The sequence below is a fragment of the Saccoglossus kowalevskii genome, chromosome 16 (genome assembly GCF_978046115.1).
Source record: "Saccoglossus kowalevskii chromosome 16, keSacKowa6.1, whole genome shotgun sequence".
NCBI classification, from domain to species: domain Eukaryota; kingdom Metazoa; phylum Hemichordata; class Enteropneusta; family Harrimaniidae; genus Saccoglossus; species Saccoglossus kowalevskii.
Genome location: NC_140656.1, coordinates 5598695 through 5623412, shown reverse-complemented (window position 1 = coordinate 5623412; position 24718 = coordinate 5598695). Strand labels below are relative to the sequence as shown.

The following is a 24718-nucleotide window of genomic DNA, read 5'->3' as shown; positions in this document are numbered from 1 at the left end:
TTCTAATACGACGGTAATAGTTGCATATATCTCCACAGAACAAACAACGCAAAGAAACTGGAATATATGGATTATTCAATCTTGTAATATGTCTAATTAAAGTTATTCAGAGTTTTTTGCAAAAAATCTTCCAACAATGTCGATATTTTTTAAACAATACAGGCAATAATGTACACAACGCGGACATCACAACTTATTCAACCCCCACCCCCACCCCACCCCCCACCCCCCACCCCGAAAAATATAATTCATGAATCAATACACTGGTTCAAGTTGAAAACGGAAACTCAGAAATCAGTATGTGTGGACATAGACCATATTGAGTTTATGGTTTGGTGCTTATTCAGCGTCATTTGTCTTACAATGAAAGCATGTCTACGCATGCGTGCGACACACATGATAATAAAGTAGTACACATATGGCACGGAGTTTACATCGTATAATTGACACGTGCATTTGCGATTTTGTATCTAGAAAAAAACAAAAACAAATGCAGGGAATTGTACACTGCATATTCGCTAAGACGGTGCGAGATACGCTATGAGTAAAAGGTGAGAACACTGGATTGATTTCCTCTCATCATTAGTGTCGGTGGAAGGTCACGTGATATGGTTTCTAACCAACTCATATACATATAGGATGATGTCGAACCCTTGCGCGGCATTGGAAGTGTCCTGATTAAAAATAAAACAACAACTATTATACACAACAACATACAACTTCGTTATTGGGGAGGTTAGGATACAGCTGATAGTCAACAGAATGAATTATCACTTCATTGACTTGAATAACTGAATCGAGTTGCGGGTGTTCGGAAATGGGAGAATATAATTACGTGAAACAATGCGATATATTTGCAAGAAAGTGAACTTACACAACAATCAATGAGGCATCACTGGAATACTGATGAAGAAGCTCGTTTAGACGAATTAACCTGAATGTCTGCAGAGAAACACAGTGAAAAGATACGTTAATAACTTCAATCATTCGAACGAATTGATAACGCAATTACTGATATACACCTAGCACAGAACGGGTGTCATAAAAGGGAAAATCCGATTTGCAACGTGTCTACAAATGCATCCAACGACCGCCTGTTTAATATACCTTCTCCTTAGAGTCCGTTATTTCATGTCTTGTTATTTTCAGATCATGTGACTCGATACCGCTTCGTGCACGACAAGGTTCTATGAGGTCTTGAAACTTCTTTTGACTGACAATAAAACAGAACAAAATTTGTGACGAGGGAAACGATCTCGAAGACATCGACTAAAATGACGGTTAGGGTACAGTAATAGCTCAAAACAATTTCAGTGAAAGGTACATATTTCTAATATGTTTTTAACTAATTAAGTGAAAAGTACATATTTCTGATATGTTTTTAACTAATTAAGTGAAAAGTACATATTTCTGATATGTTTTTAACTAATTAAGTGAAAAGTACATATTTCTGATATGTTTTTAACTAATTAAGTGAAAAGTACATATTTCTGATATGTTTTTAACTAATTAAGTGAAAAGTACATATTTCTGATATGTTTTTAACTAATTAAGTGAAAAGTACATATTTCTGATATGTTTTTAACTAATTAAGTGAAAAGTACATGTTTCTGATATGTTTTTAACTAATTAAGTGAAAAGTACATATTTCTGATTTGTTTTTAACTAATTAAGTGAAAAGTACATATTTCTGATATGTTTTTAACTAATTAAGTGAAAAGTACATATTTCTGATATGTTTTTAACTAATTAATTGAAAAGTACATATTTCTGATATGTTTTTAACTAATTAAGTGAAAAGTAAATATTTCTGATATGTTTTTAACTAATTAAGTGAAAAGTACATATTTCTGATATGTTTTTAACTAATTAAGTGAAAAGTACATATTTCTGATATGTTTTTAACTAATTAAGTGAAAAGTACATATTTCTGATATGTTTTTAACTAATTAAGCGAAAAGTACATATTTCTGATATGTTTTTAACTAATTAAGTGAAAAGTACATATTTCTGATATGTTTTTAACTAATTAAGTGAAAAGTACATATTTCTGATATGTTTATAACTAATTAAGTTGTCATTTGGTATAGTATTATGTTTAAAATTTCACTTACCTTTCTTTGGAAGGAACTTTGTTGAGATCAGGAATTATTTTCAATTCTGAGAAATCGAGTCTGAACTTTGCCAATAATGCCGCAATGCTAGAGAGAGTAAACAGTTATTGAATACAGTCTGCAATACATTTCGTCCTTGGTCATGACCTTTACGTATGTCTGACCTTTCATGACGTGCACATAAACAACTGACGTCACTGATTACATGGTCTGATTAAGAAATGCAACTACAAAAGATAAAAGTGTAACATGCGCGATATATAATCAACGCCGACTCCCCTCCCAATCCCACAATTCCACAGTAGACTCGTACACTAGAAATAAACTGACTGAAGCTTACTTTACTTCGTCTTGTTGTAAAGTGTCTTCGTTACCCCCGGCAAAGATTCTTATCGGACATTTTTCCCACTGTGATCGTTGAGACAACAAATAGGGTACCAATAACGTCAAACCTGGCAGTTAAATAAAAGAAATGAATATTCATGATATGCACACTCATCATTCCAGTATCACTGTATTCCTTTAAGTGAGTAACTGTTTACCGCGCTGATAGTCATGTATTAAATATCATACGTCACTTAGGAATCACGTAGCGCTAATTATTATGATCCTCACCTCCGTCGTCATATAACCACCATATATCTATTGTTCCCTTCCCCTGGCTACCATGGAAACGAGTAATCTTGCGCAAAATCTTGCTGTCTATTTCATACTCCTCATCGGTTAAATGCTTTGTCTTTACTGTTGCCACGGAAACTGTTGCTGTATCATGGTCCTCCTTTTCCGAATCACTAGAGGCATCGCTTTTATCCGATTTGAAAGTGTCTAAGACGACAGTTGAAGACCGACGCCCATTCGCCGTTGTACCGTTACCTAGACAACAATGTTATGTGTTAGTCCACTAGGTCCATGAAGCAGCGATTGACATAGCAAGTATTGTGGGGTTAAAGCGGGGATGCCGCAAAGTACACAAGAAAACATCTTGAATACAGCGAGAGTATCGACGACGCGTAGCATATTTTGCGCAATCCTCATAGCAACAATTTTATACATCTTCTCGATTCGACCGCTTGGTGTTGGAGCTTTCCGGCTATGAACTTCGTTTTCAAAAAAGTCCGCCATCTTTGAAATACCGCGTGAATCGTTCCACAATTGAATATTGTTGTGCAATACTGTATAATAATTAAGTATATTTTTGTGAAAAATATCGCTATCGAAGAAGCGAATCGTTTTACTATGGATATAAAACATACACTGTAAATATTGAAAGTACATATTACTCACTCAATAATCTTCGTTTGACTTTCTCTTTAGAAACATCGAATCCATCTGGAACACGGAGCACACACACACCCATATTGACATCAAACGCATCGCTGGAAATGATGAAAATATCAATTTATAACTAGTAAGAAAAGTCAGCTTAACCCAACAATGAGTCTTCAAGAGACTTCAATAAACATCACGTGGTACGAACGTGCAAACAAGTTCACTTACTGCATCGTGTCCACATATGCGGCAACTTCTCTGCCCTTAACCTCCATCCAGTCTGACTTATAACCGATTATAACTGTATTTGGTGTCAATTTACCAAGGCCAGATGTCTGAAAGTAATAAACCAAAAAGGTAAACATTGTCACACTAGGCTACTTTATGCTACGTGCTTTCTAGTTCGCTCATGTTATGTGCTTTCTGATTGGTGACTATCCTGTAACATCACATCTTGTTGCTTGCTTTCTGATTGGTTCATTGGTGAATACTTAGAGATTATTACACGACAATAGCGTCGTATTTACGAGTGACCTTGGAATTTCGACTTGTCAAATTCCAAGATTTCGTGTGTTTTTTTCAAAACAAGATATCCCGTTACATGGAGCCGCAAAATGCGCGCCGAAGCCATGGCATAATGTGGTGGACACATACATACGTGTTCGCAAATAGTCGACATAGTGTCACTATATGTTAATCCTGACTGATAATAACATTAACTAAATATATCTGAATATGACGTCATGTGCTACTCGTTCTAGGTATTTTGCTACATATCCATGAAGCAAAACAATCTGTATAAATGTAAACAACAGTTATATATATATTTTTAAATTCACCTGAAGAAGGCTCATCGTTCCTTTTCTTCGATCGTTGTCAAATATTGGCTGGTAAAAGGCTTTAATGTTTTCTCTGGCCAACCACTTATCCTGGACTTCCCGCAATTTATCTAGTTTGTGAACTTTCTCCTGTCCCTATACGTTGAAAAACAAAGAGTATCTATTACTATATTATACCCGTATAACAGCATGTTGAAAACGTCGTTGTAATTTAACGATGCTAACTGCGACCTTTTCGCTATACACCTTAAAATGGCGTTTTCATTCAGGCCCGAAAAATGAATAGCAAATACCAATAAGACTCACTAACATATTTTGAGAGACGAGTTAAATAATATTTAATTGTAAGAGAACAATTCAAATTGGGGATATTATAGTATTTAGACAGTATTGTGTGCAAATTGAAAAACGTCATCTATCAGAATAACGTCAGACAATTATCAGCCACATTTATTACTCAGGAGGTGCCTTTGTGGTTCGAGGTGGGTGCCTGTGTGGTTCGAGGTGGGTGTCTGTGTGGTCGTGATGGGTGCCTTTGTGGTTCGAGGTGGGTGCCTGTGTGGTTCGAGGTAGGTGCCTGTGTGGTTAGTGATGGGTGTCTGTGTGGTCGTGATGGGTGCCTGCGTGGTTCGAGATGGGTGTCTGTGTGGTTCGAGGTGGGTGTCTGTGTGGTCGTGATGGGTGCCTGTGTGGTCGTGATGGGTGCCTGTGTGGTTCGAGATGGGTGTCTGTGTGGTTCGAGGTGGGTTTCTGTGTGGTCGTGATGGGTGCCTGTGTGGTCGTGATGGGTGCCTGTGTGGTTCGAGATGGGTGTCTGTGTGGTTCGAGGTGGGTGTCTGTGTGGTCGTGATGGGTGTCTGTGTGGTCGTGATGGGTGCCTGTGTGGTCGTGATGGGTGCCTGTGTGGTTCGAGATGGGTGTCTGTGTGGTTCGAGGTGGGTGTCTGTGTGGTCGTGATGGGTGCCTGTGTGGTCGTGATGGGTGCCTGTGTGATTCGAGATGGGTGTCTGTGTGGTTCATCGTCGGTGTATGTGTGGTTCGAGGTGGGTGCCTGTGTGGTTCGAGGTGGGTGCCTGTGTGGTCGTGATGGGTGTCTATGTGGTTCGAGGTAGGTGTCTGTGTGGTTCGTGATGGGTGCCTGTGTGGTTCGATGTGGGTGCCTGTGTGGTTCGTGATGGATGCCTGTGTGGTTTGAGGTGGGCGTCTATGTGGTTCACGATGAGTGCCTGTGTGGTTTGAGGTGGGTGCCTGTGTGGTTCGTGATGTGCGCCGGTGTGGTTGGAGGTGGGTGTCTGTGTGGTTCGAGGTGGGTGCCTGTGTGGTTCGAGGTGGGTGCTTGTGTGGTTCGAGGTGGGTGCTTGTGTGGTTCGAAATGGGTGTCTGTGTGGTTCGAGGTGGGTGCCTGTGTGGTCGTGATGGGTGCCTGTGTGGTTCGTGATGGGTGTCTGTGTGGTTCGAGTTGGGTGCCTGTGTGGTTTGAGGTGGGTGCTTGTGTACATGTGGTTCGTAATGGGTGCCTGTGTGGTTCGAGATGGGTGCCTGTGTGGTTAGTGATGGGTGTCTGTGTGGTCGTGATGGGTGCCTGCGTGGTTCGAGATGGGTGTCTGTGTGGTTCGAGGTGGGTGTCTGTGTGGTCGTGATGGGTGCCTGTGTGGTCGTGATGGGTGCCTGTGTGGTTCGAGATGGGTGTCTGTGTGGTTCGAGGTGGGTGTCTGTGTGGTCGTGATGGGTGTCTGTGTGGTCGTGATGGGTGCCTGTGTGGTCGTGATGGGTGCCTGTGTGGTTCGAGATGGGTGTCTGTGTGGTTCGAGGTGGGTGTCTGTGTGGTCGTGATGGGTGCCTGTGTGGTCGTGATGGGTGCCTGTGTGATTCGAGATGGGTGTCTGTGTGGTTCATCGTCGGTGTATGTGTGGTTCAAGGTGGGTGCCTGTGTGGTTCGAGGTGGGTGCCTGTGTGGTCGTGATGGGTGTCTATGTGGTTCGAGGTAGGTGTCTGTGTGGTTCGTGATGGGTGCCTGTGTGGTTCGATGTGGGTGCCTGTGTGGTTCGTGATGGATGCCTGTGTGGTTTGAGGTGGGCGTCTATGTGGTTCGCGATGAGTGCCTGTGTGGTTTGAGGTGGGTGCCTGTGTGGTTCGTGATGTGCACCGGTGTGGTTGGAGGTGGGTGTCTGTATGGTTCGAGGTGGGTGCCTGTGTGGTTCGAGGTGGGTGCTTGTGTGGTTCGAGGTGGGTGCTTGTGTGGTTCGAAATGGGTGTCTGTGTGGTTCGAGGTGGGTGCCTGTGTGGTCGTGATGGGTGCCTGTGTGGTTCGTGATGGGTGTCTGTGTGGTTCGAGTTGGGTGCCTGTGTGGTTTGAGGTGGGTGCTTGTGTACATGTGGTTCGTGATGGGTGCCTGTGTGGTTCGAGATGGGTGTCTGTGTGGTTCGTGATGAGTGCCTGTGTGGTTCGAGGTAGGTGCCTGTGTGGTTAGTGATGGGTGTCTGTGTGGTTCGTGATGGGTGCCTGTGTGGTTCGTGATGGGTGCTTGTGTGGTTCGAGGTGGGTGCCTGTGTGGTAGTGATGGGTGCCTGTGTAGTTCAAGGAGGGTGCCTGTATGGTTCGTGATGAGCGTCTGTGTGGTTCGAGGTGGGTGTCTGTGTGGTTCGAGATGGGTGCCTGTGTGGTCGTGGTGAGTGCCTGTGTGGTCGTGATGGGTGCCTGTGTGGTCGAGGTGGGTGCATGAGCTGACAGAAATGCGACATTTACTACACATGTAGATAATTTATTCATTGGCAAAATCCATTAGATGGTAGAACATAGACAGATAAATCTATGATTACACGCACGGTGTATCCGGTGTTATTAGAACGAATATCGCTACCATATACATACTATGTGATTCTATAATAATTCAAAATAAGCAAATATTAAAAGATTTTCAACATGATTGCATTGATAACATTACCTCTACGATATGACCACATATCATTAAACTCCCGTATTTGGTCAACTTGGATGCAAACATTGTTAGAGCGGGTCGATGGCTGGGTGCGCCAGTCAGAACTAAGCATTGCGGTCTGAAAGGTGAAACGTTGCATTAGGGCATGGTTGTTTAATGTAATAATACAGCATACTAACAGACATGCTCGAATAATTAATTATTGAAATTACGATTCTCTTCAAAAATAACCATTCGGGTCAATATCTATCGAATAATATTGAAAACCATCACTTCAATAGGACATTCTAACATAATTCTGGAAATTCATTGCTCTCTAACACGCACTTTTTCTCGAAAATCGTCCAAAACGTACTTTCTAAATTTAAGAATTATTTGAACGTGGTAGTAAGTATTCACCTGAAATTTTTGACGTGTTCTTTGATATCAAAGTTCAACTTCAACGACGTGTGTAGGGCTTGATTGTATACGCTAGCTTGATTGGAAGATCCCCAGTTGACGTCTATAGTGAATTAGAATCAGAGAGTGAACAATAGATCGTTGGCCGCCAAGATCTCGTGGATAGCGGGAGAGGAACGACGCACGAGTTTTGAACCTAAAATAATGTTTCACTCTTTGCGTCATCCATTGTTACAATTACCATCGTTACATAGGTCAAGGAGGCAGTTGACGCGATGAAGGGGAAAAATAAAACTTTGTTTGAAAGAAAACAAGCGGAGATCTCGGCGGCCATGTTTAAATAGATACGCAGTCATGTGAAGTATAACGAGTGTGTCACTGACAAAGAGTGACTTGTTGATAATTACTGATCACTAATATTCTTTGGTTGTTATCTTAATTTGTTTGTATTCAGTATACTGTAAATAGATTATAACAGCCGCAAATGATCACACAAGATCATCTCTTTGCATTAAGTGAAGCAAAATAAAATAGTATTCACCGGAATTTACAAATGCATATTGATGAATTTAAGCGCCAGAATAATGACTAGTACAAGTTAAAGGAAAAAAATAATGAATCAGGTGAAACAATTAATGGGTGGCAAATTTGAGATACCGTGAAAATATACATAATTTCTATGATATGAGTTCCAATTCTCAATTGATTCGGTAACTATAGTGATTTATCAATGTACTCGACAAAACAAACAAATTATACTCAACGCATGGCGGCGTTCTATAACACCCCGAACTCCGCACAGTTCGATGCATGTTACTTATCATCACTGCACAAAACAGCTTTGCTAGAACTCATTTGCATATTCGAATATATGCGAACTACAAGACCTACAAGTTATGCGTAAGTCACTCGGTAACTTTAATCACTTTAATACAAAGTTTCACGCCATGACTCCGAATAAAATATACATGCGTTGGAAAGTGCAATTCTTTCCTAGATACCAAAGCATTAGATTGTAAATAAATGACTAACTTTATAAACTTACTAAAACCTTAGTGTTGTATGGCTGTTAAACGCGGAAATAGTATTGGAATAATCACCAGAATACAAAATGAACGGAAATGTTAGGAAACTCCTTTTAAGTGAAATTAGCCTTCAATGTTTCTTTCCTAACTATACATGTTAACAGAACGTTTTTTCGTCCCAGTTTTAGTGTATCACGTGCGCCATTTCACTACTATAACATTACCTTGCAAAACATAGTCCGCGATAAAATGGTTCGTATTTACGTTTTTATTGAAGTCTGACACTTTTTGTAATATGTTTTCAGATGTAAGAACTGCAGAAAAATGGCCGCGCGTAGTGAGGTGACCTGTGGGAAGGATATTGATAACACCCTCATTTACGTCACGGACACGCTTTGTCACTAGATGGCGTTTCTGGTCTGAACAGCTGAGTATATTGTCTGGGGAACAACATACAAATATAATGTCATTTACCTGGCTGCTTGTATGCCACGTATAAGTAGAGCACAATACATAACACCAAGGTACCTAACGTCAGTATCCAATTAATTATAAAACTTGATCCAATACACAATACCGCAGCTATCAGTGCCACCCATTTGTTGAAGTAAGTGAATGAAGGACGAAATCCTGAAAAAAAAACAGCATTATTATATAAAGACTGTGGGTTTTAAGCAAATATTACGTGTGTAACACATTGACAATTATTTGTAGTAAAGTTAGGTAACCAGACATTTAAAAGTTATTTCATCTTTAATTATTTCGGGTCTTTACATCTCTGCTCACATATTGTATGCGACGACTACGTCACTAATAACATATACTGTCAAAATTTGACTTATTTTATTTTGTTTACTTACTTTTGTTTTGATATTGTGCTCATTAAAGTTGTTTACTGCGCACAAATAATTAAATTTATTTATAAATAAATAAATATATCAATGAATTATTTGATTGGCTCACTGTGTTATACGCTGTTGTCGTTTGTGAATCGATTACTAGTGTATTGGGATCAATCGGGAGCATCAATATGCTTAGACGCTGTGTCGACAATTTAAGCCTATCTCGAAGTGACGTGACGCGAGTAAACGTATTACGCAAGATCAAGTAATTAAATACAAATGCAGCGTCATTCATTCAAGTTGGAGTCACATTCAACACCGAGTAACGCCTTATATTAAGCGGCGTTTGGCAAAAATAAACTACCGTCTGTTTCTTACCTGGTGATTTGGCAAAAATAAACTAGCGTCTGCTTCTTACCTGGTGATTTGGCCATTGCGGCTGAAAACACAGCATAATTAATTATGGCGTACGTCATTAAGAAGAACATAGATGTAAGAGTAGCCACGGCATTCAGTTGAGCTGCATGTAAAAATATGTATAATGTAATTACATATAATATACTGTGCTGACATTAACACATAGATTATGCGTTAGAGGTGGAATATTAGAAACTTCTGGGAAGGCTATAGTAGAATTCAAAAAAGGCATAAGAAAAAATCCAGCGTATTCGTCATTGAAAAAATAAACACAAAGAAATCTTTTGCGTAGTTTTTCTGCCACCCTCCAGAGATTCTATGGGTCCATCTGTTATATTAAAAATAATAGTTTTACGTGGCTCACCGATCAATATAAAGCATTCTGCTATTATGAAACAAAGTATGTATCCTTGTCTTGGATCGTCACTTTTTCCGTATCCCTTTCCAAATATAGAAATATATGGGAACAACTTATCGCGACAGAGTGCCTGCAATAAAAAAAAACATACGGAGATATATATGGGAACATACGGAGATATATATGGGAACAACTTATCGCGACAGAATGCCTGCAATAAAAAAAACATACGGAGATATATATGGGAACATACGGAGATATATATGGGAACAACTTATCGCGACAGAATGCCTGCAATAAAAAAAACATACGGAGATATATATGGGAACATACGAAGATATATATGGGAACAACTTATCGCGACAGAATGCCTGCAATAAAAAAAACATACGGAGTACTGATAAAGTGGTAACAAACAAAAGTTATACCATGGTTAGCCATACGTTTGTTTCAATCGAGTTACGTCGTCACCGGGCGTGACCTGTGCAGTGACTTGACATTTAAATTGTTCGCGTACTTTCCTTCGACTTTTGTGAGCGACTAACAATATTCAATACTTGCCTGAAATATCCTTGGCCCACCAACCAAACTGGCTAGAGCCGAAGACAGAGTTGCTGCGAAAATACCAAGTATAACAAATGCAGGCAGCCACGAAACCATACTTATAATCTGTAATTGGAAGTATATCAAAGGTGTTTCTTTCAGTTAAAAAGATGGCGTTCCGAAACTTCTGATTCCATTCAATGCTCTAACCGAGTGAATGCATACAGCATATACGTTCGTTCGTTTATACAAATAACCAAGTGACATAACCGCCGGTACTCCACGCACTGATAATAATTACATAATAGTCCATTTACAAAGTTTAACTAACAAATCAAAAAAAAACACTCAACGCATTTCAAATAAATTTGGTACCGCAGACCTGATTTTAATCTTAAAAATCGTCACCTGCGCATGCGTCAGATGGACATAGCGTGTTATTGTTTACAAACAATCGTCTAGCCATGAGCTTTTGCGTTTTTAGCGTGTGTTGTTATCGTCGCTTGGGACTCAATTCCCGCACGTGCGCATGTGACGACCCTCCCGCTGTAATAGTCCTTGTACAATTGTCATAGGACACTGGCTTTTAATTAGATGATAAAAACTTCTTTGATTTATCCGCTGTAGTCAGTGGATTGTGAACAAGATGATACTGACCTGAGCGTTGTTCATCAGACCGTATTCGCATTCATAGTCTGGAACATTGCAAAGTTTTGTGAAATTACCGCCTTCGATATCATCTACATCACCTGTTGCGTCACGCACTACCTCCAGTCCAACAAACCACGCCATAAGTAAGTAGGTAATGGTAGTATAGAGAATGGCTAACAATGTACCCTTCGGTAGCGCCATTGATGGGTCCTGAAATAACCACGATTGTGTTATTAGTAAAAAATTCCGCTACACGACAGGACGATCCTTTAAATCCTTACAAATAAAGTTCACAATTTTCATTGTAAACATTTTTGAATCATTTTCATTGTATTTTGTAAACGTTTTTTGAATCACGCGACTTTTAGAAGTCCCACGTGACTGTGATGTCATCTGGATCACGTGACTATCAGGTGGTGCGAAGGTTGGCAAGGAACAGATTGTATACTCGTATCCCGAAACAGCGATAAATCTGGGAATACTTGTTCTGGGTATTTGGGCGTATTTTTGCGCTCTGTGTAACTAAGGTCATAGACCGGGAACATGTGTATTTATTTATATGTATTAAGGTAGCGAGAAGGGAAATTTTCACTTTTTTCTTGATTTTTCAAAAATTGATAAAACGGTTACTTTAGACCTTGATACATCACCCCAGGTTTACAAAAGATCGAAATTGCGAAATAACGTTGCTCAAATTAGTGTTTTAAAACACTAGCAGAAAAGACTACAACTGCCGTTTGGTGGATATTTGCATAGTGTTTATCTTTGGAAGGAATTAAATGATAACATCTTATCTGTATACTCTGTTGTTGACGATTCTGATATAACGGGTGGTAAGCTTCCAGTTGCAAACAATGCGTGTTTTAATTAACGTCCATTGTCAGCATTGTTGTCAGTCGAGACTTCGTCGGAGACTGAAACATGGTCATACAGTACTCATTTCGCCCAACCTTCCGCTTTTACATCGACCGCTTATCGCTTAATTTCCGACCACGCGGTCTTGTCCGACCGGAAACCGACCGCATTTTAATCGCGTTTTTTTTTCGCTCGCTCGCTCATTGAAAACATTGACCGCTCGCCCAAACACTGAAAACTGGCACATGGGTGGTCGAAATGGTGGTTTTGATAGTAAAGTGTGAACATACAACTAGTATTAACTATTATTACATTCTGAACGACACTTCAAATCTAATAGTTGTATTACACTTGTATCGTGAAAGCAACTGAACTGGGACCTCTTGTTACGTGTTTTGGGTGCTTGTTCTAGATGTAATATTTATTTATTTTTTATTTTAATGAGACAGTTACGTGAAAAAAGCCTAGGTAACTCCTTTTGACAGAGCAGAGAAACGAGGAAATGTTAGTGATTAATTCCAAAAATAACGATATCGAATCCACATCGGTCCACGTCTGGTAAAATTTGACATTCAATTTTTAAAATTAAGTCACGATCATTGAATGAGCTCGGTCTATACCGTATACGTACCGCAAAAGTGTTCCCACAAAAAATATTTTCGACTAAAAACGGCCACATGTCCTGAAAAAATCGAACAGAGCTTGACATGTATGAATAATTTATTGGGCTTAAAAGAAAAACGTGTCAAATTTAGTTATAGCCATAACTATTTGGTGGCCAGTCGATGAACAATTCAAAACTCAGGATTCACACGGAAGTCCTTCAGGGCTGAAAATCATCGACGCTACTCTGGTTTACTTTATTTCACAACTTGCAGAGAAAACTGATTCGCGTGAGCTCTAATGTATCTTAGCCTAGTATTTTCTTTTTGAACTAAGGTCAAATTCCATCAGTTTGTCAAAATATATGTTTTTCAGCGAATAATTTTGAAGCCTGTCACAGCACAAAAAACTATGTGAATCGACGCCGGTGATTGGATTGTACGACGACCCTTCAATTAGCGTCAAATATGCTTTGTTACAACATCATTGACTGGCCGAGAGTCACCTGAGCGGAGCACGAACTGGGTCACAGAACCATATTTGTCCGTATTATCAACAGGACTTTGCAAAATAACCACACCCACATTTTCAATCTTTTTTAGCGCGGAAGTTGCCAACAAATGTAAAAAAAATCGTGAATTTCATGGATTCGAATAAAATAAAGCAAGCGATTGATAAGGATGATTATTAATATTTTCCCCGATGCTCTTCGAATTTTTATTTTTTTTTATTTCAAGGTAAGAAATGGCTAGTTGAAGTTGCATCGTCTTCAATGCGGTTGTTTCACCGCGAACAACTCTAGCTCTGTTTTGGGCATGGTTTAGTTTGCGATGTAAAATAATATATATATTAAAATAATAATATTTGATTAATTATTTGGGGTTTCAGCCCACAAATTACGGACATGCTCTCCATGAATTACGGTCAATGTTTGTCTTCTGTCGGCTGATTGTCACGGTGTTGATCGACGCCCTTCCTAAACTCAGTATGGAGAAACCAACGGGGATCGACATTCCAAACAAACAATCGAAATTATCAACAAAAGACGAGATTTTTCTAGATATTTACAAACATACTGTCATGACAAACATATGTAAAATTAACAAATACACAAATACGTGTAATATTAGGTTTTATTTTAGGCTTAGAAATATTTTCTTTCACTCAGCCCATGCATGTAACTGCCATTTAGCTTTACGGTCCTTCAGCATCGGGGGAAAACAACAATAATTATACAAAACACATTGCGACAACTCAACAATCAGGAAAGAAACCCCAGACAACCATGTCGTACTTGTGTTGAAACACATTTTGTATTTTACATCAGAATATTGTTTAAAATAAAATATTCAGTCCAAGCCAAATCGAAGTCAAAGGGTCATGTTGCGTGCATATAATTATATATAGTTAAAACAAAAAAGTATTTGAACTTTTGTCAGGTGTTCAACATCTATAAAAAACAGAAAGACAATTATAAGACAATGTGAACCTCGGAAATTATTCTGTTAGTCCGAATTTTAAATGCGCGCGAGCGAGCAGGTGGGCGGTGATATTTCAGGGTTTGCGCGGTCGAAAATAAAGCGGAAATTGTCTGGTCGAATTCAACAAGCGGTCGCAAAAGCGAGAGAAAAAGGTGATTGGAAAGCGGAAGCGGGCGGGAGGTTGTGCGAAAGGAGTACTGTAACTTTGCACAACTTTCTTTTAAATCGTTTTATTTTCCAAGTCAATATTCTATTTTACTAATACATTTTTTTTCTAACGCAATGGCGAAGAAAAGAAAGAAAGCGTTGACAGACGAGGCAAAGAAAAATCTGCCACTCAGTGTCGCGCTCTGACACAGCAATTTTTTTCAAACATCGGCCATTTTGTTTCACCATGAAAACCGTTTTATTAGATGTCTTATCAGAGACACTTGAAGGATTAGCTTGTTTGTAAACTGTCAGCGTGTACAGTGGGACAGTAATGTTTGTCAGAGGATTATCCTTCGTTGTTCGTTTGCATAACAATGGAAAACCCGAACGTTCCTGAGTACGGACTCAAATGCCAGCAGTTTTCTTCATTTTTCACGCTCGAGCTTGAAATTATTAATTATCTGACACTCTTTATGAGTTCTATGATATCAGTGGTTAATATGTTTGGCCATTTTAAGTGTATATTTATAATAATGCAGCAAATTTACAGTGTTTTATTAACCAAAACTGTTTTTCGCGTCTTTCTCGAGTTGAAGTTTTGATCGAGTACGACTCATTGGGACCGCCGCCAAATCAAGTGCGTTCGGACTAGGACATTCAAACTCGCAGTTATCGTTCAAAAGATAATGATGGTGCGAAATATGTCTGGGTTTTTAAAGAAAATGCTTTGTCACAGAATAATAGTCTGTTAAAGGTGCCAAGTATGAAATAATTTAAGGACAAAAAAACAAACCTGCATAGAAATCGGAATAATAGCTCTTTTGATTATCGGAGACGCATTTCAATGGGCTTGATTACGGACAATGCATGACGTAAATTTCACCAGGAAATTCCGCAGTGTGCTCTCGCAATCGCGTACTTAGTCATTTTTACAAGGTTCGCCATTTTTGATGTCACGTGATAATTATGTAAACAATGACTGTCCAGTTTGTGCGAACTTGTACCTCTATACTTAGTCTTTTGATATATATAACCTAAATTACTGTTCTGAACGAGACAACAGACAGAGAATGTTTTATTTAAAAACGTCACAAAACCCTTCTCGCTACCTTAAATGAGATTGTTGGCTTTCATAACGCATGAAAATTATCGAGTTACCTTGAGGTCACCGGAAATATTAGCACCCGCTAAAATTCCTGTGCATGCCGGGAAGAATACAGCAAACACGGAAAATATATTTTCGTCTCTCATCTCCGGCTGCATGTTCTCTTCTATAATGTGCTCCGTATCTGGAAAAATAGACGACGTGGTTACAATTACATTTACAACAATTATAATAATAATAACAATAAAGTGTAGATGAAAAAAAAAACAATAAAGTAAAATAATAACATAAGAATGATAACAGGAGAAAACAAACTTGCTTTGATATAATGTGGTTTATTTGGATGAGAATGAAGGCTTTTTCATGTTATTTTCTCTAACTTCGAAACATTCATATATGTATTTAGGTAGTTTTATAATTGTTTTATTTTCATTGTTGTTCATCATAGCTATCATTTTTTCTTCATCTGTCGTGTTTGGGAGTGATGTATGTATGTATGTACACCTCTGTATGGGAAAGGTATGCTTCCCTAAATGCCCTCTATAATTTACTATCCCACAATCTTTTGCAAAATCCAATATATATTATATATCCGTCATAATTAAAATACTTACTCGACCACCCCACAAATCCTTTGGCAAACTGTTCGTCGTTAGGTGTTAAAAATGATCCAATGAAGAAATCGGTTATGGCGACCAATAATATTATCATAAATACCACTTGGACCTTTAGAAAAAAAAAATATAATTTGTGTTTGCAAATAACAGTGTTACACTTCATCTATATGAGAGAACTGCTGGTTATAGCTGTATTAAACTTATTTGAAGTCTTACTTGTGGTAAATTGAGGTATGTATTGTAATCAACAATTATGGCGCTCATAATGTATGCGTTTCCAATTCCCGTTGATATATTTTGTTTTAAAACCGGGAATACCTAAAATCTCGACATGCAACGCTGTTTCGAATCCTGCTTTGAAACTAGCCTATGAATTATGATGTGCTCTATGTTCGCTTGGATGCAGTCACCGTGGCAACGAATGCTGTAAAATATCATATAACATGTATAAATTTCCGTCAAAAGAAAAGGACAGGACTTAAGAAATTGGTGGTCATCAAACAAATTCCTGCCTTGCTTCTCGTCAAGACCGCATTAGAGATACGCCAGTTTTTCGTGCGATACAATGGACTTACTAAGGTTCTGAAAATGTCCCACTGTTTGCTGATATCTTTAATTTAATTTAATTTAATTTAATTTAATTTAATTTAATTTAATTTAATTTAATTTAATTTAATTTAATTTAATTTAATTTAATTTAATTTAATTTAATTTAATTTAATTTAATACAGCTTTAAACAGAGGTTGTTTTTATAAGCTTTCAACGGTGGGCAAACATTATTTGTGAGGACTGTGCTGTCATTCATCATACAGCCATGTTCTGGCTGTACGTCTGTCAACGTTACATGTGTAAATACAGAGTGGCAGCCTACGTATTATCAGCGTAATATTTTGCGACATTAGCTTAGCTTACCCGAAGAACCCAGTCTAGTCCGATAAACACCAACGCAAGTAAACAAACAATTGTTATTGAACCAATAATTCGGATGTCATTTATTTCGTCAACCATAAGCGCGTCATTGTTCTGTTGAAAAAACACACATAACTTATATAATTGTACGTCCCAGTAGCCTTATCGTGCCACTGAGTGCATCAAGCAGAATGTGCCTGGGTCTAACGTATTATGATTTAAAACTTGTTGGTGATGTTTTCATTTGGTCGCTAACTGTCACGTCAATAGAATTACACACAATAACCAACGGGTGACAGAAAAAACGATTTGGTTGATTTCCTTCTTTACAAAAGCACAAAAACGTGCATATGTGATAACGTCGTTGAAGTCTCATTTGTAGTGTGTGGGTGATTTCTTGTGAATCTCAGAAACTGTTATTATCTGCTTTTGCTGTATATTGCTTTATCAGCGCAGTTATATCAATGCTAGTCACTATCATATGATCTGTTCGCTTGTGGAATTATACATGACCTTATTCAAAATAATATATACATATATATTATTTTGCTTAAATTCAAATGCGATACGAACCTTCAGGATGTCTCTGACTGTCTCGGCGAAGCCAACAACATACATAGCAACGCCTATAGTGTTACTAAGTGCCAACACCAATCCAATCGCACCGCCCCATTCTGGTCCCAGACTCCTTGATATCAAGAAGTACGCACCGCCTTATAAGGAGAAAACATTGATTAACCTCACTGGCGTCACGGTGATATTGCGCCCTCGCCGATGGTTGCACGATGTGCCCTATCGGCAAGGCTGATGTCCTGATACTGTGCCCTCACCGGCGGATTCGGCTCACGGGGACAGCAAAATTGCCGCTAGTGCATTTAATTATGTCAGGCATGTCGATCAGTTAGATGTATAAAGCAAACTAGTAAATCGACGTATCTCTGTGACGCCTTTATTGAACTTACCTCCAACTACCTTTCCATTAGTACAAATAGCGGACATTGATAGTGTTGTTAAAGACGTGATTGTTACTGAATAGACGATAATTAAAGTTGCCAAAACTGAAATATATAAAAACATAAACACATATAAATACTTGTAAATTCCGAACATTGTGTAATTGCCGATAGAGGGCGCAACCCCCGCTCGTACAGCCACTAGAATATCACCTGGCATGCATTAGCACTGTTATCTATAGCGGCAATCGGTTCACCACAGATATGTATAGTTTTAAAATTCATAAACTACGTATACTCACTTATACCAGCTTGCCCAACAACCCATGAAAGTCGTAGAAACAGAATTGTCCCCCAGATGTTCAGCATGCACCTCATCTAGAAGGATGTAATAATAGTAGATTTGTTTTCGCGTGTAATAATTTTGATCAGAAATTACAAGAGCAAAATGAATAAGAGCATGAATCGTTGTATCACTTACCAAGACACCTTTCATCCAACCAAATTTAAGTCGTTCTTTTGGGGGTTCTGGTGCACTTATTACTTGCCGTTCAACATCATCTAGAAAATCGAAGTCCTCATCTTTGTCCATTGCATCAGCCATCTCGTCGCCCACTAAATGACTCTGTGTACAAGCAAATTCGAATAACAATAAAAATATGACCAGAATAGTTCGACGTGTCGACTGTGGCTCCGAAATATGACCATGTTAATACGTAAACATTTATTTTTCAGGATTCAAGTGCCATATTATGACTTATACATAATTCGAAGGTAAATTCAGTTATTTGAGTGAGATTATCCACTAGATTAAGTTAAGTTTTCTACTCATTGAATTATTGCCACATAAGCCTAAGTCTTGATTAGCTCAATTTGAGCGAGTTGGAAGTTTAGTGACGATGTCCTAGATCACTCGGAACACTTGCAACTGCCACTCTGGCTAATAAGGCGGAGACTTCACGAGTGCCAGTCCTATTGGTTCGTGCCAAATGTGGTCGCAATTTGTAGTGGAAGTATTACAGACTTCTATATAATAACATTTTTTGTTTGCGTATCTTTGAATTGGCTCCAGCATGGCACATCATAGAAGACTAGTTTAAATAAGTCACCATAAAAGATCCATTGAAAAAACGCGTTGTATATTATTGTCATGGAATCAAGTTTCCATGACAATGGCGTTTTACACGGACATGACTGAGTGTAAATAAATGTTGTATGAAATCAACAAATCTCAGTAAACAAAACATATCATTCTCATAATTTGTCAGTAAAACACGTGATCGGATCGGATTATCACGTGATCGGATCATGCAATAGCTACAACTAATAGATAATTGCTCTACGACAATCCATGGTCAATCGCAGTAAACATGTTTATCTCCGTGGACTCTCTCCGCCCCGATGACAGGTGGCGCTAAGCTGCAACATCCCAATAAGTATATTAAAGAATTGCTGACATCTTCCTTACAATAGCTTACTGTGTTTACTAGAAGTTTAATCAACGAATAACAAAAATGGTAACATTGTTATTAATTCAGTGGGTTACTTATTATTGTAAATGGGTTATCAGTTTGATCAACGAGACTACGGTTTATAATTGGTGCGTACATGAATCAATGTTTCAGGGCGTAACTTTATTAACTATTTTGTAGAAAAAACATCCGGGACTTCCTAGAATTGTAAATAGCGCGTGCTTAAGTTATTACTTTACCGTATTTATTTTCTCGCTATTCTTTTTTTCTTTCCGACTACGTTAAATTAAAAGCCTGCATGCAGTACCAGAAATTAATATACGGCATGGTAAATACATGTACAGTGCATGGTAATACGTGCAGTGTACTACCCATTCCCTACTAGTCTTGGGCCACATTACAACATTTCCCGGACGTAATGAAAGTGATTGCAAGGAAATTAATATTTCCGAATTGATTATGGAAAATTAAATTGAGCGTAAATATCGAATTATATCGCGACCCTGTAAAGAGAAAATAATTAGGGCAGAGTACATTGTATAACAATAAATACAACGATTAATTTCGTAGTAGTAAATATACTATCCGACCCTGCATTTTATGTGAAGTTCGCGCTTAAGCTTTGATTCCACCACCCCTCTCTCTCTCACACACACACACATATACTCAATGCTATTCGCGCTATCGTGACATGTTTCGGTATCTACCCATAATGCATCTCTCCACACACAATGCGGAGTTTGCATACTATTCCAGAGATAACGTTTAACGTGTATTTCACAGTTTGACTTCTGTGTTAACATCACACGCCAAATGGTAAGATACGTCGGCGTAAAACAATAATGATGTTTTTACATCATTGTATTACGCATTTTTTTCTATTTAAGTTGTTTTGTGACTTACTAATTACATATTTAATTATTTGTAAAATTAAACTTTCTTTACATCGAATAATTGAATTTTATCTAGGCATGTGACTCGTTGTCGTCCGAGATAAGCACGTGCTTGTATTCTATTTGGTTACCGCCATGTCATGTCTGTTGATTTTGTCAACAGTGAGTCTTTCAATATTGGTGCGTCATTTCCATTTATATCCACAGAGAAAAAGTATACACACAATGCAAATTTGCCTGCGTATGTGTGGTAGGGGGTCAGCAATTATTTAAAGAGCGGTGGTCTGTGTTCGATGTGCGTATAAAATGCACTTTTTTGTACACGACGTGCTAACTGATGTGATTTAAAAATACAATATGCAGGTAAACATATAACTTTTAATATTGCTGTTTGATGACTACAACACAGTTCTTGTAGTATACATTTGAGTATTCGTTGATAAAACAATGACATTATCTAATACGCATGTACACTGGTTATTTTGTACGTACTAACAATCACTGCACATGCGTATTAGTAGTTTGCTGTATTTTTTTTTCACCTGTACTGTTCATCAAATAATTGCATTTATAAAATTGATCATCGAAGACAGTACAGCAGGAGTATCGACCGACGCGCAGCGAACATCGATGTGACGGCGTACTGTCTGAGTGCATACTATAGTACTTTGATGTATCCTCGTAATAGCATTATTATTATACATCTTTCCTTCCAAGGATACATCTTGGGAATGCCGAAATCCAAAAAGTTTAGAAAATAATCAGCGAAGTCCTTTGTGTGGAGTCTGTCAAACCCTGGCGGCAGCCATGTTTGTGTTTATTATTATAGGACGCTTACGCGCGTAATCATAAAATACCGCAAAATTACGGCACGCTGTGACTTATGGCGTTACGGTGATAGATGTATAATAATAATCTTTATTATGTTTCTATTTATCTAGATTTTGAAGTAAATGCACTACAGATAATAAATAAGAACAAAAAGCCAGCCATTTAAAATATAATGAAAATAATATATCCCTGGTTTCAAAGATTAAATTCAACCTCTATCCATGCGAATTTACCAGTCTATAATAGTTATTTCACATATCCCAATGCCTATATTTTTTTTATTTAATTATTTCACATCCGTCGATCCAACTCTAATTTGTTCGTATATAGAGAGCGGTGATTGGTGTTGCAATACTGATTGTTATCCCCCTTGCACATAAATCAGACCAAGCCAGGTTGTAGAGTGACTGTGCACAATCAGAACGACTGGTACGAAATGTTCGACCCAATTTGCTGATTCGATCTACAGATAAATTCTCCCCGGTCAGTTAAACGTGGCATGTCTGTGTAACGTTCCGTAACAATCACGACAACTTTAAGTTGGCCAATTAGTGTCTTAAAATATATTTGATGGTGTGCCGATTGTGATTAGTTGTTAATAAATCACCAATTCCGTTAGAAAGGCGAGTGAGTGAAATGTCACTGTGACTACTGTGTGTAGCTTATATATATTGGGGTCGGAGATAGTTCGATGGAATTGATAGTTACCATGATAACATTGTATTACCATGCACACTATTTGTTTTATAATTGGCATATCACGTGACTCGTCCACGGTAGCCAGTAATATCTCAATAAACCAATATCAAAAAATGAAGAAAGCTGCTAGGATAGATAAAAATGATACATATACACTGGTAGTAGGTAATCGCAGTCCTTGGGAAATATTAAAGTTGTTCAATATAATCAGACGTTTTGGGAAATGACCCTCCTCAGTATTGCGTGGATTATTTACTGTTCAAGGTATTACAGGTTGAGATTTACCTCTCAGTCGATTTATCATCAAGTAAACACAGTATCTGTGCAGTACATAGCACATTGATCAACTGCGCATTAAATTTCAATTAATAGTGCGTACCAGTAAATGTCAATCACATAGGCCGCTTTTGAATTTCGATAAGAAAGTGGGACAGCGCAAAAATACGTATTGCAAGACCAAACCGGGTTCTTTTCAACATGTGACGTCGCACTATAATGCAGTTTACGGTGACTGATGGCCAGAGCTCGCTTACCAACCATACAATCAAACAATATCGCCTTTTTTAAATGTTCTACGAACATTTCGCGTGAAAATATACGGACTCTATGTACGTGGCAACTGTATTAAATAGTTCCTTAAATAAATACGTTCATGTTGCAATGTTGTTTGTATCTCGAACATTCGTGTTTAATAAGGGCATTTCACTTCATGTACACTATAACTTGTGGTAGTTGAATACATAACAACACTGTATTTATTGTGTAGGGATAATCGGGCAGAGTTATCTGTGAGCAGTCAATATATATATATACCGCTCCGCTTAATTTCAGGCACACTTACTTACTATTCAATAATGATTAGACTATCACGGGCCAATTAGGCCAACATAAACAAATAAATTAAGTACGAAAGACAAACGACAAAGTAATGTGACAATGTAAACATTTGCAGACTAAAGCCACACTACTTTCGTCTTGTTCTATTTCGAATCTAAATAAACTTGAGAATGTTAGATGAAGTTAGAGACTAACTAACGAGACGACGTGTGCAAATTATTGACTCGAAACATTTGGCAGTAGTTTGCGAACATTTTTATGACTCTCTGTAAACAAAGTTTTTGAAGAAGGGATGCTGCTGTACGTGTAGATATAGGAGTAAATTTTAAGAAAATAAACTCGTCGTATTTGCTTTTTTGTGATGATGTGTACATATCCAGTGGCACAAATATATAATTTCAAAAATGTCCTACCTTGGTTTCGTGTAGTTGTCGCAAAGTAGGTCGATCGGCATCTTCGACCACGTCTCCAAACTCGATAGACCATAAATCGACGTAGTTCTTTTCGCTTGGAATGGCCTCAATTGTATTGTGTCCAAACGGACCGATTATCGCCGTGTCCGTGTCTTGCGAATACGCCGATAGTTTGGAAAACGCACGGTCCCTTTGAGGAACGTCAGAGAGTCCTGTTAGGGTACGATTTCTTGGGACAGCCCATGATAGTTGCGAGACACGAGATGCACTTCTTATTCTGTCGTTTGCTAGAATTCCCAATGGAACCTTACTACTTCCCGTACTTGCGTCACTGTCTCTTCTGCCGTTATCATTGACTGATGGTGGACCAAGCTGTGGACCGTTTGGCTCATTTTTGCTGCCTCCCAACTTGTCTTTCTCTTTGCTGTCTCCTACCTTTTTTTCCTCTTGCTTCTTAGGTGGCTCAACCTTCTTGGGTGCGGTTGTTGGCTCGGATACCGTAATGATAGGCACGTCGTCCTTTTTCTTGTCATCATCCTTATCGCCCGTAACAGTTATCTCGACGGTGACCGATTTTGACTTCTCCGGAGTATCTTTTCCAGGTTTTTCAGTTTCCTTGTTTTTTCCCTTACTGTCCTTCTCATCTTTAAGTATATCAGAACCACGGTTCAGTTCGATGCCCGGGTCTGCTACAACATAGTCTGGGTCTTCAATGGGTTTATCCATGATTTGAGAAAAAATGCGCTGTTCAAGTGCCTTACGATATGTTCGTCACTTGTGAACCGCTCATTTAATGCTTTACTGCTATATAATCTTCAATCTTATATAGCCGCCGTGCATCTTGGGATATCAGATAAGCCATTGCTTATCTATGCAAAGACCTCACTGACAATGTGACCTTAGTTCAGCTTTTGAGCCACACAGCCAGTCAACTGTGAATAGGTCCTTGATCCTGTGTTTTCGTTAAATAAACACACATCAGTTTGTCACTCAACCCCAAAAATGCTAAAAATTTTGACTGAAGGACATACATGACGCTGACGATAAAATACGGATACAATACAAGGCCTAATCAACATGTTGATCACTTCGCGTTATTTGTTGTTTGACACACTACATCAGTTTATTTTGAACTTGTCTGTCTTCATGGCATGGTCTCCGAAAGGGTTCTTAATTCAACATATTCGTACAGAATTTCCATTAAGAATGTTGGACTGTCTACTTTTGTCAAATCGTTGTATGTTCTAAATGTAGTGTTGAACAGTCTTCATCAGTTCTCTAGTTGTGTCGCTGTTGTTGTTGAGGGTTCAAGTTACACCCTATCTTACCATCGCCTTGCCAAACATTCACATAGAGATTTCAAAATTCGTAACAAAATTTATTCGGCACTGCAAAGATTGTTATAGTTATTATTTTTGTTATCGTGTAGTATTGGTTAATGAATATTCATATTGAGTCACGTGTTGTAAGCGTGATTGGGAACAGATGTCGCGATGTTTTATT

At 38.5% G+C, this 24718-nt stretch overlaps 1 protein-coding gene across 1 annotated transcript; it reads right to left on the bottom strand.

Moving 5' to 3' along the window:
- Positions 1-306: 306 nt before the first annotated feature.
- Positions 307-23941, bottom strand: LOC102802928 (solute carrier family 12 member 3-like). Its single transcript, XM_085491480.1, has 24 exons — positions 23216-23941; positions 18552-18695; positions 18373-18448; positions 18080-18175; positions 17691-17830; positions 17121-17231; positions 16205-16316; positions 15644-15774; positions 11403-11606; positions 10764-10871; positions 10209-10332; positions 9846-9947; positions 9060-9215; positions 7561-7663; positions 7168-7279; positions 4223-4357; positions 3612-3718; positions 3399-3490; positions 2730-2987; positions 2455-2566; positions 2115-2201; positions 1108-1213; positions 875-942; positions 307-674 (listed from the first exon to the last, which is right to left on the bottom strand). The coding sequence occupies exons 1-24, from the start codon at positions 23939-23941 to the stop codon at positions 539-541; spliced, it is 3546 nt and encodes a 1181-aa protein (XP_085347606.1). The 3' UTR covers positions 307-538.
- Positions 23942-24718: the final 777 nt, after the last annotated feature.

Bases quoted from the DNA above. Each gene is read 5' to 3' on its own strand.
- LOC102802928 (XM_085491480.1), bottom strand. From the start codon at position 23,941: ATGGATAAACCCATTGAAGACCCAGACTATGTTGTAGCAGACCCGGGC. The intron at 17,831-18,079 runs GTAAGTTCAATA...TCTCCTTATAAG, and splicing joins TAATGGAAAGGTAGTTGGAG to GCGGTGCGTACTTCTTGATA. The intron at 943-1,107 runs GTATATTAAACA...GTTTCTCTGCAG, and splicing joins TAACGGACTCTAAGGAGAAG to ACATTCAGGTTAATTCGTCT.